Source organism: Colias philodice, chromosome 12, assembly GCF_061535455.1.
Source record: "Colias philodice isolate Cphi_HAF_F1 chromosome 12, ilColPhil1 Martin Lab GWU primary, whole genome shotgun sequence".
In the NCBI taxonomy this organism is placed as follows: domain Eukaryota; kingdom Metazoa; phylum Arthropoda; class Insecta; order Lepidoptera; family Pieridae; genus Colias; species Colias philodice.
The window spans coordinates 1,238,059-1,255,928 of record NC_143097.1 but is presented as its reverse complement, the minus strand read 5'-3'; the positions used below and the strand labels follow the sequence as shown (position 1 = coordinate 1,255,928).

Genomic DNA, 17,870 nt, shown 5'->3' with positions numbered 1-17,870 from the left:
CAGAGTTAATGCAAAGAAATTAATTAACTTGCCCCCTTCACAGATAAGGAGATCTCAATACAAGATACTCAACATTTGACTTAGAAACGTCCCCGAAGATTTCCAATAAATCTGCTATAAATTTATAATTAAATTACTAATTAAATTCTCAAAAGTTTTCGTTACACAAACAACTCCCGATAACTTGGCATTGTGAAGAAATTCGATATTCTGTATATTGTTTGTCAGTTTTAAGTGACACTCGTCTCGAATAATAAGTTTTTATTAATCAAATAACTTTTGAATATCAGTTTGCCTTTTGTAATGTTCGACTAGTTAGAGCCTGCGGTTTCACCCGTAACATATAGATTACAATTTACATCATGTGCTAAACCAAAGTTATAGTCACACTTATAGTGGTAGCTTATTCGGATTTCCGAGATAAAAAACTTATCCTTTCCTTTCTCCCTTTCACTTGTCTCTTAAGAAAATCTATCAGTGAAATAGATGTATGCATAATGAATCTTACCCCACTTGGAACACGACTTCACATTTTTTTCCTTTCTCCCTCAATCTACATTCGTACCAAATTTCATACAACTCGGTTCAGTGTTTGAGGCGTGAAGTTGAGTCAGACAGGTACTTTTGCATTTATCATATTTACTATATAGTTGCACATATTTCTATCTATCATATATCTATCGTTTTTAAAATTATCAAAATTAGATAAGATAAGATAGTTTAATCAATTCATAGATATTTTATATTTCCAAATAACATTAATCCTTTTTAGTGACAGAGGATAAGGATGGACAGTGATTGAGGTTTAGTTTAATTTCTTTCAAGGCTCTTTTTAATTTAAATTCTACCTTCAGCAGGTTTTATAATTATTAACCTGTCACTCTCAGACCTTAGGCGTAAATTATACATGGACATAAATAAATAAAAATGCTGTTTTTTCATTAATTTATTAAATAAATGCGTTTAATTATATCATAATATAAGTTCTTAAACAAACATTGAATTGAAACATTCGGGCTAAATATAAATTAAAATACGTTATCTGTTGTAATCATAGGTATTACCATGGACCAATATATGTATTACTTACGTTATTTGCACTTAGTAAGGGTGCTCTTGCACCAATAATGTGCGAGGATGTATAGCGAGGAATGTGTTTGAAGTTTGAAGCGATACTATTGGTTATTTACAAACATATTTTTTGGTGAAAAAGCACCCTTACACGTTAATGTAATAATGTAAAATAATAAGAAAGTATGTGATTTATACTTCCTTATTACAATACTAGCGGTCCGCCCCGGCTTCGCCCGTGGTACATATTTACGTTTTCTCTACATAAGAACCATCCTCGTACTTCAAGGAATATAATAAAAAAAGAATTATCGAAATCGGTTCAGCCGTTCTCGAGTTATGCGCTTACCAACACATTTTGCGATTCATTTTTATATATAAGACTAGCGGTCCGACCCGGCTTCGCCCGTGGTACATAATTACGTTCCCTCTACATAAGAACCATCCTCGTACTTCAAGGAATATAATGAAAAAAGAATTATCGAAATCGGTTCAGCCGTTCTCGAGTTATGCGCTTACCAACACATTTTGCGATTCATTTTTATATATAAGACTAGCCGTCCGCCCCGGCTTCGCCCGTGGTACATGTTTACGTTTTCTCTACATAAAAACCATCCTCGTACTTCAAGGAATATAATAAAAAAAGAATTATCGAAATCGGTTCAGCCGTTCTCGAGTTATGCGCTTACCAACACATTTTGCGATTCATTTTTATAGATATACTAGCAGTCCGCCCCGGCTTCGCCCGTGGTACATATTTACGTTTTCTCTACATAAAAACCATCCTCGTACTTCAAGGAATATAATAAAAAAATAATTAACGAAATCGGTTCAGCCGTTCTCAAGTTATGCGCTTACCAACACATTTTGGGATTCATTTTTATATTATAGATAAGATTATATTCCGCTCTATACAATATGAGTATATTTAAATTTAAAACGCTTATCAACTATCAATTAAACTAACACTCCCAATTCTATAAAATCATCAACAACCCCCTCCATCCTTTCATGCAATCGATCATCAACTCTAACCATCACATCACTCAAGTCATCATTACCACTTGGTGCTTCATCACCACTCGCAAATAAAAATGGGTACATATACATCGAAAACATGAGTGCATAATCCAAACTTTCTTTGAAACTATCTTCAAAACTTTCTCTAGGAAAAACTGATTCCACTTCTATGTGAAAATAGTTGAGGAATTTTGTAAGTTCCTCATAGTAGAAGTTCTTTAGATGGAGTAGATTTGCTTTCCGAAAGGGTCTGTCACTGGCAGCATACATGAAGTAAATGAGATCTGTTATTGGATTCCCGTAGTAAATTTGCTGGTAGTCGATCGGTATTACTTCGGTTAATTTGCCGTTCTGAAAACAATTATTCGTTAATTAATGTAATGTTAATCCATTCTTATGTGGTCGATGTTTTACTGTTAGGTTTTTTTTTTCATAATAATATTTGCTGTTTTGAAGCGAAAGCTCTTCTCGGACAAATAGGTTTGGAACAGGTAACCTACATAGGTAATAATAATTAACCCCAAAATCATCTAAAAAACTATGAAATATGTGATTTTAAATCGTCAGTACCATAATATATTAATGTCAGCTAGCTTTGTCTTTTATAAATTAAATTACAAAGCCAAATAAAACCTGTATTCAACATTAATCATACACAAAAGGCTTATCCCATCATACTTTATTACGTTACTCGATTTACCAATGCAATTGTTCTATAAAATAAATATAATTCGAGTCCATTGAACGAATTCATCGCTAGTATTTACTCATCACTGATTGGAATTCGACAATGGATACTAGGTTATGCGATAATTCCGTTTGTAAAAGAAGCAAAAATGGTGTGTTCACTGTTCAGTATTTTATGTGCTGCGAGAATTGTTTTCATTGACAAACCAAAGTCTAGTGAATATATTTACTTCTTTGTATTTTTTGGAATACGATTGTCGATTACGATAAAAATTTAAGGTGATGAATTAATTTTTCTAACATTTACGGCCCTTTTTAAACCTTCGTAATTTTTATATTATTAAAGTTGTCGTGATGAAAATTCTTGACAAGAAAGTTCAATAGTAACACAATACGTCTACCGTTTTAGAAACATGATTCCATGATATTTTCTCGATAGAAAAAAAATACAAAGTTCGCATTGTTATTTTTTTTTAATCTCTGGCATCTTCAAAATAACAAACGTAAAGTTACGACTTTTTGGATATTAACTATAAAATATACAACCTATACGTCTACCGTGTTAGAATTTTGAAATATGCGATGGTTTTGAAATAAACAAGAAATACTTGAAATTAGCGCGCGACCAGCCAATATAGCGAGAGCCGCCCTGCACCTTCCTACCCCGATCGCTGCACGAGTCATTCCCGCTACGGCCGTCACACGGGGAACTTGTGTCGCTTGCGCAATCGTAAAAAAGGGTGACAACACGATAAGACAAAATGAGACAAATGGGGACAATAGAGAAAATAAGAAGAAGAAACATAAAGGTTGGAGGAAAAAGAATGCTTACAATTGGAACAAATTAATGAAGTAAGTTGGTTTTATTTTAAATTTGATGATAATTGTATTATAGACGATGTTTGATATGTACCCCTGTTTTAAGTACATAACGAATGTGTAAGATTTTTTCATTTATAGCATAAATAATCTTTTCAGAAATCCGGAATCCAGAAGGAAAATAAACCCACTGATTGTTCACAATGTGAACCCACTCCTTCGTAAGTACCTTTATTCAGTCAAAAATGTATGTTATCAACGCTCTACTGGTTTTATCGCATGATTCCATTTTTAGCAAAAAGCAACAAAGTGCAAAGAAATAAAAAATCATGGTGAACTTAGTGGAAGTATGGTGGACGTAATATGGATTATGGAACAGGAGCTCATTGGAGTAGTATTATATTTAAAAAAATACGAAAAAATTTCAAGAATTACATTTCTTAGTAGGTGGTAGATAAGTATGTTGTATAAAGAATTTGATGTTGATATTTATTTCATTTATATCTACTACACCTGTGCGGGAAATTGCTTAGTAATAAAACAGGTTTATATTCATATTTACATAGTAATGTGAGTTTTCATTTCGAAAAATTTTGTGTAAGTATATTAAATTGAGTTCCTGGGTGATCTGGAAACACAATTGGGCCCGGAAGATGGCGCTGCAGTCACTCCTCCTAATGACATGAACCGATTTGGATGAATATTTGTGTGCACATTTCATTGTTGTGGGATGATTGGTTGATTCGCTTTCACATTAGCTAATATTATGTATTTTTGTTGTTAGAAAGTAAACTTAATTTAATGTTTATAATACATTATTATTGGTATAAATAAGAAGTGTTCGTCTCACATTGCTGTACCTGCCTACCTACCCTACCAGAGCCTAACTTTGTTCTGGCTATTTTATTTTGATTATTTGTAATGAATAATTACAATTATAATAGAGTGCAAAAAATAAATACATGCGTCAATATATTTTGTGATTTTTTTTAAACAATTTTTTTATTTAAAAAAATATCATTCCGACCGCGGCTTTGCCCGCGTGAAATTAGATTATATCGTGAATCCTGTCTTATCCCACAGAAGTGTTCAGTTCGGATAAAAAGTATCCTATGTGTAAATCCAGGCAATTAGCTATATTTTATCAAAATTGGTAATGTAGTCTTGACGTGATTAAGTAACAACTAACAAAAAAATATACAAATTAACATCCAAAGTTTCGCATCAGTTTTACTGTATTAGTGATATCTTCCACTATTGACTTTGACTGAGAAGAATTAGGGTTTATAACTTCTTTCAGAAATATTACCTTTCATTTCTGGGCATGATCACATGATGTAATATCTACGTCAGCATCAAATTCTATCTAAATCCATTCAGTAGTCCGCGTTATTGAGTACCATTTCATTTTTTCAGAGTAACAATATTTTTTGTTATTTTAAAGATTATTTATAACCTGTATTATTTTGTAATAAAGTAAACATTACGAAATAATAATAATTATTAATAATGTCTAAGTAGTTGTTAAAAAGAAGATTATTTGTTTATAAGCAAGAAAATAAAACCAATAAATCAACAATTAAATAAATGTATAACAATATTATAACTGTATGACGACTCCATACATGTTTGTCCCGAGTCGGCCAGCGGCAGCGCGGCGAGTTTGCAAGAATGACTTCGCGCACACCCGCGTTCGCGATAGCGAGCTATTAGACTCCGCCCGCCAAGCAGTGGATTTTTTTTTGTGTATCGTCTTAAATATAACATATTTATAAAAATAAATTACTTGCGGATTACAACAATATTTGTTATTTCTATTTAACTACACGTGTTCTAGAAGATTATTGAGATTGTGTACAATTTTATAAAGAAAAAACACTAAATACATAATATTTTAAATTATTACTTTATATCTCTGCGTTGTTGCTAATAATGCGCTAGACGTAATATAATCATGCAAGTTGGTACCACGTAAAATGGAATAACTTTATCAAAAGCGAATCGGTATAACTTCGAGACATTTCGTATTATCTTCAGACAGGAAAAGATGAGTTAACCCGACTCGAACAAGCCAAAGTTGATAAAAGACGATTCAAAACTTGACAATCGTAAAAACATAATGCGTCCAGTGAACTGTGAACCTTTTAGAATGATGCATAATGAATAACCTTTTAACGGTTCGATTTTTGCTTCAAATTTTAGACTTTCGATTTTTAGTATTAAAAAATTTATTGGGGGCGATATTTTTTAGGACATATATTAAGCGTTGGTATATATAACATTATTCGTTGCAATTGTACACTCCGATATAATGGCAGAGTTATTATAAAGCTTGAGTAACTATAATCTAATTTTATTTCTGACATTGGCACTAGTTCTTACTTACGAACTAGCTCTTTTGTTGGAGTACACTTCATTAAATTTTAGTTCTTATAAAAAAAATAAACACTGAACAGTCGGTATAAATCTATACTAATATTATAAAGCTGAAGAGTTTGTTTGTTTGTTTGTTAACGCTAATCTCGGGAACTACTAGTCCGATTTGAAAAATTATTTCGGTGTTAGATAGCTCATTTATCGAGGAAGGCTATAGGCTATATATCATCACGCTACGACCAACAGGAGTGGAGCCACGGGGGTGAAACCGCGCGGAGCAGCTAGTCATATATAAAATAAATCAGTATCGTAGAGGACATTACAACAGTACAGTTTTCATAAAAGAGAAAAATACGCGAACGTGAGTGGAGTCTTAAGTTTTCGAGTCATATGTATTTTCCTAAATGGACTTGCTATTTGTCATGTTCTTATTAACGCCCTTCTGGTTTATATTGCGTAGAGTAGCGTTTGCACATATTATTATGGTAATGAAATAATAAAGGCTAAGCATAGTATGTAAATTCGAAATATATACGTATATATAAATATATACGTCATTTTTTTCATGTAACTAGTCTTAATATATATAAATCTCGTGTAACAATGTTTGTCCTCAATGGACTCCTAAACCACTTAACCGATTATAATAAAATTCGCACACCATGTGCAGTTCGATCCAACTTGATAGATAGGATAGTTTAAACATGTAGGTACCACGGGCGAAGCCGGGGCGGACTGCTAGTGTACTATAAAATAATGAGTAGATATTATGTTGTTTATGGTTTTTAAGCTTATGAGTGTGTAAATACAAAAAAGTATTCCTGTCTCGCTTATTTAATAAGTAACATTTATACCTGGCGCGGCGAATGATGATCCCTATGACAGTTCGTCTTAGTGATTGCTCGTATGATGGGTCCTGTCGATACTTTACTATTTTATCGACAAAGGCATGGTTTGCATTCAGCCACGTCGGTAAACATGTTTTTACAAATATTATAAAATGAATTTTTAACTAAATTTTTTAACGTCCATTATGTTGTTGTTGCATTAATTTAAGTTTTTTAGCATAGATTAAGTAGGTAAGTAAAACGAAAGTTTTCCAAAACATAAAAATGTGCCTTATCATTTTCACGTAATTTTTAACCTGTTTAACACAGTGTATATTATTTTATCATGAAAATGGAATCCCCCATTTAATTTGTCTAAAAAACTTATGTTATCATAGGTAAGTAAATTAACGCGAACGGTAATTAATTAATTATGCTGCGATCTTCTGTTCCATTCAATAGTGAATGAACTAAAACTTAAGCATGGAAAAAATGTAAACTCGTTTCCATTATCGAAACTTGTTTATCGATACTTTCCGCACTAGTCGATAAATGCCAACGATGTAAGTTTTGTAGGACGTAAACGTAAAGTCAGATTGATATAATTTCTCGTAAATGTTAAGAATTGTTATAATTCCAACGGAATATCATTGTTTTGGCATAAAGCTACGTAAAAATTAATATATGCCATTTTTAGACGCCTCCAATACGTTTCTAATTTAATGGTGACGCCATTACAAGTTTGTCTCTTGAGAATAACTGTCAGTGTCATAGGAATCATCATTCGCCGCGCCCGGTATAAATAAAATAAAATAACGTTGGTGTATTTTTTAAAGTATCGGTTGCGCTTTCAATCGATTTGATCGGTTTATAAACTAATTAATTCAAAACAAACCTCATCTTTCCTCATAATATTATTCGTTTTAAAATCGCCATGGCACAAACATCTGATACTAGTCGTCGCTCCAGTCATATATAAGGGGTATTTTCTCAATGAAGTCGGTATAAACTTTCTAACACTCGACTTTTTATCTTCACTTAGATTAGATATCGATATTTCGCACATTCTCTTCACAAGTTCATCCCAATACTCATCATAGACAAATGATTGTTTTATCGTTCTTATTTTTTTATCAAAATATTCAGGTCTATTCTTTTCTAGTACAAAAGATAAGGCATGGAATTTTGCAAGTTCTTTAAGCGACATCTCTGCAAAGTCCAGAGTTAAAAGATCGAATCTGTTTCCTGGTTTGTAGCCTTTCTTTACCAGATTTTCTAATATAATCGTAATTGTACTAGTTTCTTTATAACTGTGTACGATTTTTAATCTTTCTTCAATGGGAATGTTGGCATTGTTTTGTATGTCATTAAATATTTTAGCAAGTTCATTATAAAAGAATGCTTCCTTTGCATACACTTCTCGTATAGAATATACTTTGAAGTCGTCATTATTTATAATCTGTTTCAGAAATATGTTTATGTCCTTATCACCATTCACAGTTTCACCTGTTATGTTCAATTCGTATAATTCTCCCAAAAAGTTGTTGCCGTTTGTGGAAATATTGTTAACACACACGTTATATTTAATGTATCCCTCATTTTTCACGATTTCTTTTATCGACGCTTGGATATCAAGAGGAAAATCCTCTAAACTAACTTCATTGCGTTTTTCCATAACAACTCAATGTAAACAACCCGTGAATCATAAACTTTTTACATTTATTCGTATAATAATACACTAATACCACTACTATTTTGAGGTTATGATATGTAAGTCAACAAACGATCAAAAAACTTATATGTACTTTAACACACACTGCATACTTTGTTATATCACTTTAGCGTTTCCACAAATATTTATCACCTAATCTATGATAAAATAAGGATCACGTGGGAAAGATCTGACAGACGTCATTGACCTTGCACGCACTACTGCGCGGTAAAATGAACTGGTATTTAACCTGTTGTATACTTTTGACTCTTGTGCTATTTATATGTGTACCAGGAACATTGCATTTAACCTCTCATATTGTCCTATAACCTTTTTTCAATATTTTTTATAACAGATTTTTATAAATCAGGTTACCAAGTTTAAAATTGCCATTAATTTTAGATTTAGACATTTTTCTTTTAATAAAAAACGTGTAAAAAACCTAAAAAGGCAAACATCTTGAAATAAACGAGTACGTATGACTTTAACAATTAATTTTAACCACAATTGCATTTTGGTCACTTCCTTTTGTCATATAAAATAAAAAAAAAAAATAATTTGACATTGACATAAGCGAGATACCATTGGCGAAGTCCCTCGGCAGGTGCCATAAACAAAGAGGAAGATGAATTATGAGCTAATTAAATATGTAATACGAATCACGCACAATCACGTTCATTCCGCTTAAATTTAAAACATAACTTGATTAATCGGTCTTTTATAACTAACGAAAGAAAAGTATGTATTCTATGCTAGAGATCCAGTTTCGCGCCGGTGCAATGTTCGTACTAAATATACATATAGACAACACAAACATATTTTTGCCGGCCTCCGGAGTGGGTGCCTCTGCAACTGCTATGCTCATGCGTTTTAAATGTAATATCTTCGAAAATATACAATAGCATTAAAAGCACTATAGGATATTATTTAAATCAATTAAATGCACAATGTATTAATAATGTATTGAAATCCGTCAGTCCTCGGATCACAGACACAATAGAAAATCTATTGTGTCTCGGCCCGATCGGGCCGCTCGGTGGTCAATGGGTTAATTCGCTTTGTAATGTTTGCAATAAGCCATTTTTTCTTGTAAAAAGTAAAGGATAAAAATAGTTAACAATAACTTTATCATAATAATTATAGACGTTTACCATCCAGGACATTTTTGCAGCCCTTTTAAAGGTGGAAATGCTGCAAGAAATTATTTTTATCTTTCTCATAGGTTTTAGCCAGCGTTTGAAATGAAAGCGCAACGAAATCACATTAGAAACCTCTTTCTGTACATCTCATATGCATCATGCATGTTGTAATTAAAAACACTCACATCAAATCCGTAATTTTAAAGATCTAATATATGCAACCAACAGACAGCCAACGGGGAGCGACTTTGCCTTTAGTATATGACGTGTTATGTAGTGATTATTAGCACATTCGACATATTTCTTAAATGAGAACAATTAAATTGTCCTTAAAACATCATAAAAAAATAAAAACGCTTTATATATTTTACTTTTATTTAAAAAAAATATACAAATTATGTAGTTTGATGAAAACTAATTTTAAATATTATAATTTACTACATCCTTAAATTCATCATAAATCTCAGCCAATCTCGGATAATATCTTTCATTTAATTCCAATTTCATATCCAACGCGCCACAATTTTCAAAATCAGGCAAATCACTTTCATCAAAAAAACAAAATGGTAACATAATGAGGCTCAAACAAAAGCCATATTCTCGTATATTTTCATAGTCATCCTCAAATTATTTCCTTGGAAAAACCGTTTCAATATTAATATCGAAATGATGTAGGAAATCCCGAAGGGTACTGTAGTATAGTTCCTTTAAATCATTCTCGTGTTCTTTTCGGAATGCTCTGTCTGTACTTAAATATAAGAAGAATATCAAGTCTGTAATGGGTGAGCCGTAGAAGAAAAGTTGATAATCGATTGGGATGACGTCTATTATTTCTCCATCCTGAAAAAAAGTATAATTAATGAAAATAATTATAAATATCAATATAGTTACAAATACTAATTAATATTAGTATTTGTAACTATATTGATATAGTTACAAATACTAATATTATTCTCTGATGTGCCTACTAAAACACATCAGAGAACCAAAGTATTCTCTATTAGATCGAATTAAGTTATGCAAATAAGGTAAGTATTTTGAAATCAATGAAGCAATAAAAATGAACAACGGTTCAAAAATAAGGTAAAAATTTAGTAAAACATCATGGTATATCAAATTAACAGTGTAGCGTGAAACAAAAAATAATTGAAAAAGAAATTCCTTAGTAATTTCTCAATAAAAACACAAATATTGGAATCTCATAATAAAACAGTCAGTACCCTAATCACCAATTTAATGCCTATACAGGGTTACAGGTTAAGTCGACCTATTCCTGTTAAGAGCGTGTAGTAGGGGTCAAAACAAACTGATTTTATCTTATAATACCATATCCAAAAGTTAGCCGTTGAAGAGTTATTGCAATTTTAATTTTTTTCTTGAAAATACCACTTTATCTTCGCATTTAGCGTTTAATTTTTTATTTTACTTATTTGGTCTGGGTTTTTTTGAGTTTTTATGTAAAGGTTGAGTTAAACAATAATTCTCAGCAATAAAAATCCATATCGCTGCAAACAATTCAAAGAAATGGCTTTTAAACTAAAAATAATAACATTAAAGTAATTAAGTTAACTCGTTTTAAACAAAGATATTGAAAAAAATCTCTATGAAAACGTGTCTGCAGATGTTTTTAAAAACATGTGCATGTTCTTAGCTATGTAAAAAGGTATGATAACCTCAGGTAGCATTCGTAGATTCCAAGAAATCGGGGATAAACATGGGACAGTGTTAGTAAAGTACAACATCAGACCCCTACTACACGCTCTTAACAGGAATAGGTCGACTTAACCTGTAACCCTGTATATTCGACTTTAGTATATTTTCACTTCACTTACAATTTCCTTCGCCAATACGTTATTTGGTCGGAAGTCTCCATGGCAAAAGCAATTCACGGAAGAAACCGTGTCCGTCATATATTTTGAGTATTTAGAAAATATAACAGAATAGTTGTTTAGAATTTTCTCTTTATCACATTCCTTAAAATTTTTTACTGCGTTTTTAACACTTTCATACGTAAATTTCTCAAAAAAATCATTAAAATGTATGACTGGTTTCAAACTGTTCTTCTTGGCAATGAAGTATTCTGGCATTTTCTCTTGAACAACGAAAGAGAGAGCATGGAATTTCGCTATTTCCTTGATGGCAAGTTCGGCAAATTTCAAAGGCACTACATCCATTCGAAACAGAACTTTATATCCTTCCATATTGAGGTCTTCCATAATAATAGCATCAATACTTGATTCATCGTAACATTTACCGGTCTTGAACATTTCATGTGGTTCAATATTGGCATCAGTCTGAAGCTTTTTATAGAGCACATTTAGTTCCGTATAAAAGAAAACTTCTCTTAAATACGCTTCCTCTATCATTAAATAGTTATCTAACGCATTCTTGATTGGGGCTTGCTTTATAAATAAGTTAGTTTCCTTATGACCTTCAGCCGTTTTACCAACAATTGTCCGTATTTAAGCAAAAAGGAACCACCCAGCAAAAACGCACTTCTGAGATATCAAAGGATTTATAAAAACATTTGCAGCTCTGTTAGATGAAGTAAAATTAAAATTTATTTTATTTAAATTCATTGATAAATTACTTATTTAAGTATGTGTATATAAATTTGCTCTGAATATTCTTAAACTTTCTAGATAATTAAGAAAATGTGCATGTGGTTCCTTTTAACATTTATCAATTGATAGGTTTTCTCTTATACAAAAAGGAACCACATCCCAGGGATTTAATGATATAAATGAAACTATGTATTTATAATATCGTAATTAAAGCTTTAATTAATAAAATATATAAAATAATACTTATATAGGACGTTTATTCGACGTTATGATGAAATTGGATTTCGAAATCCACCGTGTCTAGTCCATCTATGTGGTCTTCTATTGCATCATCACTAATGAGACCGTTATAAAAACTGTGCATCTTGTGGAATGAGATGTAATATGGACTGAATATCGCTAGAAGGTGAAGAAAGCTTCTCCAGAGGCAGCGACGTATAAGGTTCTTCGTTATCTTCTGTAATAAAAAGAAAAAATCTTTAAATCAAAATAATAAAGCCGCGTGGCTTTTATACGTAGGTAGGTATATGGCGACAGCAAAATATTATTAGTTCTTATAAAGCCGTGTCCCTACTAGACGACTAAGTATGTTGTATGTACATGCGCCATGTACAAAAAACTGGCTAAGTGCGAGTCGGACTCGCGCAACGAAGAGTTCCGTACCATTATCTATAAAATCGCCAAAAAAATCACGGCTTATTGTATGGGAGCTTCTTAAATATTTATTAAGCTATTGCATAGCTTCTATCGCGGGCCTTGAGCGCGGGGACCGAATCGAGAAATTCCGTTACGAAAAAACCTCACGCTCTCCACTCCGACGGGCTTGGAGGTGTGGCTTGAAGGCATGCTATGCAATAGCTTTACCGCGGCAGTCCCCGAGTGCCACTCGTCTTTTTTATTCTGTTTTTTAGTATTTGTTGTTACAGCGGCATCATAAATACATCATATGAAATTTCGACTATCTAACTGTCACGGTTCATGAGACAGAGGGATAGACAGACGGACAGCGGAGTCTGAGTAATAGGGTCTCGTTTTACCCTTTGGGTACGGAACCCTAAAAATCATACGCAACAGTGGCAACCCTAGCAAAAAATTAAATAAACTTGTTAAAATTTTGAATTTCGCAGGCTAGGGCCTTGTTCCGGTCAAAACAGTAGCCGCGCGAGTTTTAAAATCAAACAAATAATTATATGCACTGAATGATGTGGCTGAATGTACTGTACTGAATCTGAATCTAAACGTATTTTACCAAAATAGTAGGTAGGTACCTAGATCATCGACAGTTATTTTTAAAACAGGGTTTAGACTTTAGTAGTTTTATCTCACAATGACAGATGAATCGTAACAAAATGATCTCTTAATTCGACTCGCCGCGCCTTCGTGAACAACGACATTGTCGTTAAAATACGTAAATCCACAGAGGATTCCTCTTGTACTTACTTAATGAACTATCTTCTTAAAATCACACCACAATCGGGAATGAATCAAAAGTGGATAAAGCGTACCTGCATTTCAGATTCAATAAGTACTTAAATGCAATAAATAAAACTACTTACCCGTTGTATCTTCATTATTACAGAATATCGGCGCCATAGTGACAGTTTACTGTCGCGTTCCGTACGGTGAGTGAGGGGTCCGGAGGCCCACATCCCTTCCTATCCCCTACCCATCCTCTCCTCCCCTATCCTTAATTCCTCCCATCATCGCCCCTTTCTCCCTAATTCCTTCCAAATCCCTTAATCCTTCTGGTAGGCAACAACCATAACCTCTGTTATGGTCTATGGGCGACGCAACCTGCTTACCACCAGGCAGTGCGTCCGCTCGTTTGCCTCCCCATAACATAAAAAAAAAAAAAAAAAATATCTTCGCTGTTCGTCTCCAATGCTTTTCTTACCCATTGCTTGCTTATTTATTTATTACTAAACATTTTCACATTTAATTTTAAAGGTAATTAACAAAAACAATAGAACTTACTTCGCGGAGGAAAAAAACCGTATTCGAACTACTTCGCTGAATGTCACCTATATTGACAGATGTTCGACGTTTTACTTAAAAAATTGGAGTTTTGCACTTAAGTAATGAAATACGTTGTTTAAAGATGAGAAGCATTGTAACAAGTCAAGGCATTTGGTTCCATATAGCGATGATGGGTTTCAGAATGTTTTACAATATTTATTTATGCATAATAGAACCGAATGCTTGTGGTTTTATTTTGTTATAAAAAAATTACAATTAAATTATGTATTTATTTTACGCATAACCATACCACAGAAACCTGGTTCCATTTTGTGTATTAAAAATAATTGTTATTAATAGAAATATGTGTAATTTAAAATGGTACCAAGTAGGTGTGGATCTGTTTTGTATAAAATGACATGATAGTAATATCGTTTATTTGTTTGAACAAAGCAGTCCCGTGGTGCTGTGGTTCGGTTTTGCTTAATATGGTATTATTCGTTGTTGCTGGTGGTTCCTTTCTGCTTTTAGTATACCTTGTTTCCAACGTAAAAATCATGTGGTTCTTGTTTGTATAAGAATTTAGACCACTTTTGAATGAGTATTCTTCAATAAAAGTAAAAAACGAAATTTGTCGAGTGGTTCCATTTTGCATAAATACGGACAATTTTGACTCGGAACAACTTCCCTAAGAAATTGCCACCATCAGCTGATAAAGCCTTTCCATGAACCTTAAATGTAATATAACCTTCTTTCTTGATTATATTGCCTATATGTTTTTTAACACTTGGGTAAAGTTGATTTTCTTCCACACAATCATTAAAATCACGATTTCTTTCCATTTTAATTAAAAAATAGAACTACTGGTGAAGAAAATTAATTTAAGCAAACGTAAAATGAGATTTTATACCGCAAAGACATGAAGAAGAATAAAAAATTTGCTTGCCACAGTTATTTTATATATGGTTGTTATCTTTAAAGTGTAAATCATCGCGATTCCAGTGTATATTTTAAAAAGGATAAATTTAATTATACGTAATGCTTTATACACATTTTTTTTGACACTAAAAATGTAGGTACTATTGCCATGTTATCAAATAATTCAACTTCCCTTAAACTAACTGGAAAAAGAAAGTTACTCACAATTAATCATAAATATGTTTCTTTTCTTGAGTTAAGTGATAGGGAAAATTGTACGAATAACATTATTTTTATTTTTAATGTATGATTAAGAAACAAAAATATATCATATTAGTTTGTTCTTTTTTGTAAAAAATATCATAATATTATTATTTAATCAGTCAAGGAGAGCAATAGACTCATGTGTGTAACTATATAAGTAATAATAAAACGAAAATAAAGTAACAATAAATTTAATTCAACATATTCTATAATACCTATTTACAAAAACTCTAGTCCAATTAACAATTCTATAATTTAATCAAATGCTTAAATTCATCGTAAATTTCAGCCATCCTAGGGAAATATCTCTCATCAATTTTCAGTTCTATCTCAGTGGCAGGTACATTTTCAAAATCAGGTATATCATTTTCTTCACACAATATAAACGGTAATATAACTAAGGCCAAATAAAAACCATATTCACGTATGCTCTCATAGTCGTTGTCGAATGTTTTCCTCGGAAAAACTGCTTCTACATCAATATCAAAGTTATGTAGGAAATCCTTGAGAGTACTGAAATATAATTCTTTTAAATCATTTTCGTGTTTTTTTCTGAATGTACCATCTGTTCCTGTATATAAAAGGTAAATCAAGTCTGTAATGGGTGATCCATAGAATAATAGTTGATAGTCGATTGGGATGACTTCTTCAATAGCCTCATCCTGAAAACAAACAAAACAACGATTTTTAGTGAAATTATTCGTCTCAAAATTAACATAGACATATTTTTTTAACTATCTATATCATCAATTTATTAGGTTAATTACTTTTCATAAAACTTTTTCAAGACAATCATGTGATGTTTTTTTCAGAATATTTTCTATTCTGCAGAACAGTAACAGCGAAAGTCAGGAATTATTCTTATATTATGTTTACTGAGAAATTTCACGTGAAAGCACACAATAGAAACAAAGTCTACATCATTAATAATTATATCATAAAACGTCAACTTACGTTATCTTTCATCAGAATATTATTTGGTCTGTAATCTCCATGGCAGAAGCAGTTCACAGAAGAAACCGTATCTGTCATATATTTAGCATAATTTGAAAATAAAACGGAATAGTTGTTTGTAATTTTTTCTTTAACAGGTTCATCCAGTCTTTGTACAGCCAATTTAACACTTTTACTCGCAAACTGCTCAAAATGTTCATTGAAACGAACCACTGGCTTGAATGTTTTCTTTTTATTATTGAAATAGTCAGGCATTTTTTTCTGTATCACAAAAGAGAGAGCATGAAACTTTGCAAGTTCCTTGATGGCGGCTTCAGCAAACTGTATCGACATCACGTCCATACGGAACAACACGTTGAATCCCTTCACTTTCAGATTTTCCAAAATAATAGCAACTGTGCTTGATTCATTGTAACATTTAACAGTTTTTAACATTTCATGTGGTTGAATATTTGCCTCCAGTTGTAGTTTTTTGTAGAGTGCATTAAGTTCTGTATAAAAATATACTTCTCTTAAGTATGCTTCGCTCATGGACATGTGTTCTTGGAACACATCTTCACCGAGCGATTGCTTTATAAACAAGTTAGTTTCCTTTCCACCTTCACCCGTTCTACCAGTTATTTTGACTACAAACAACTTTCCCATGAAATTTCCGCCATCAGCCGTTAAAGCTTCAGCTTGTATCTTAAACGTTAAATATCCTTCATTTTTTATTATTCTACCAATAGAGTATTTAACATTTGGGTGTAGTGAGTCTTCTTCCACACAAGCATAAATTTGACGATCCTCTTGAAATACTTGAAAAACACTTTTTTCTTCAACTTGCATTATGAAGTATTTATGATTTATAGAGAAGGTAAACGTTGTATAATAATAGAATTCAAAAATGGTTGTATTTATATACCGCGGATGAGATAAGGAATAATAATATGTTTGCGACGGTTAATTGTTTAAATTACTTGTTATCTGTGAAGAGTAAAGCAGTGTTATTCCAGTACATATGCAGTAATTTATAATTTGAATAGTCATAAACTTGTGGGATAACAAAAAACCTACGACGTTATATTAGGCTTATACATTTTCTCGATTTTAGTCTCTATCTTTTCAAAACAAAGAAAGGAATAAACAAAGTATTGACGAATGTAGCACTTTTTAAAAAGTTTATAAGCTAGCTTACAGATACTTATCATTTTCTTTAAATAGGGTCTTATTTTTTATACACAATTTTATATTTTCTTTTTTAACGACGCTTGTCTTAAGAATCCCGAGAAAAGCGCTACCATTTTCTGGACACAAGTTTCTCAAACTTCACCGAACACAATATCAAGGAGAATTAACCTGTCAAGAGCCTTGCTCTTTATAAGTATTAAATAAAGTTTTCGCTTTGATCGCGCAACTCGGTTCAAAATGCCAAGGAATCCATTATGAAAGAAAAAAGTCATGAACATATTAAAATTTCTTTTGTTCCCAACCAGGGCGAAATAAAACAGTACATTTGCTAAGAGACAATAGAGTTGTTCCATCTGTAAAGTGGACCACAGTCACACCGAAATAAATATAACAT

General features: G+C 32.2%; 3 protein-coding genes across 3 annotated transcripts in view; 1 reads left to right on the top strand and 2 right to left on the bottom strand.

The window, feature by feature from the left end:
• Positions 1-17,870, top strand: part of LOC149483757 (uncharacterized) — a 190,310-nt gene that overhangs the window by 33,480 nt on the left and 138,960 nt on the right. The window lies entirely within an intron of this gene.
• Positions 1,784-8,764, bottom strand: LOC149483760 (uncharacterized). The gene is made up of 2 exons (XM_089701966.1): positions 7,696-8,764; positions 1,784-2,442 (listed from the first exon to the last, which is right to left on the bottom strand). Exons 1-2 carry the CDS (start codon positions 8,473-8,475, stop codon positions 2,029-2,031), a joined length of 1,194 nt encoding a protein of 397 aa, XP_089558092.1. The 5' UTR covers positions 8,476-8,764; the 3' UTR covers positions 1,784-2,028.
• LOC149483759 (uncharacterized) lies at positions 15,528-17,158 on the bottom strand. The gene is made up of 2 exons (XM_089702010.1): positions 16,307-17,158; positions 15,528-16,014 (listed from the first exon to the last, which is right to left on the bottom strand). Exons 1-2 carry the CDS (start codon positions 17,132-17,134, stop codon positions 15,601-15,603), a joined length of 1,242 nt encoding a protein of 413 aa, XP_089558136.1. The 5' UTR covers positions 17,135-17,158; the 3' UTR covers positions 15,528-15,600.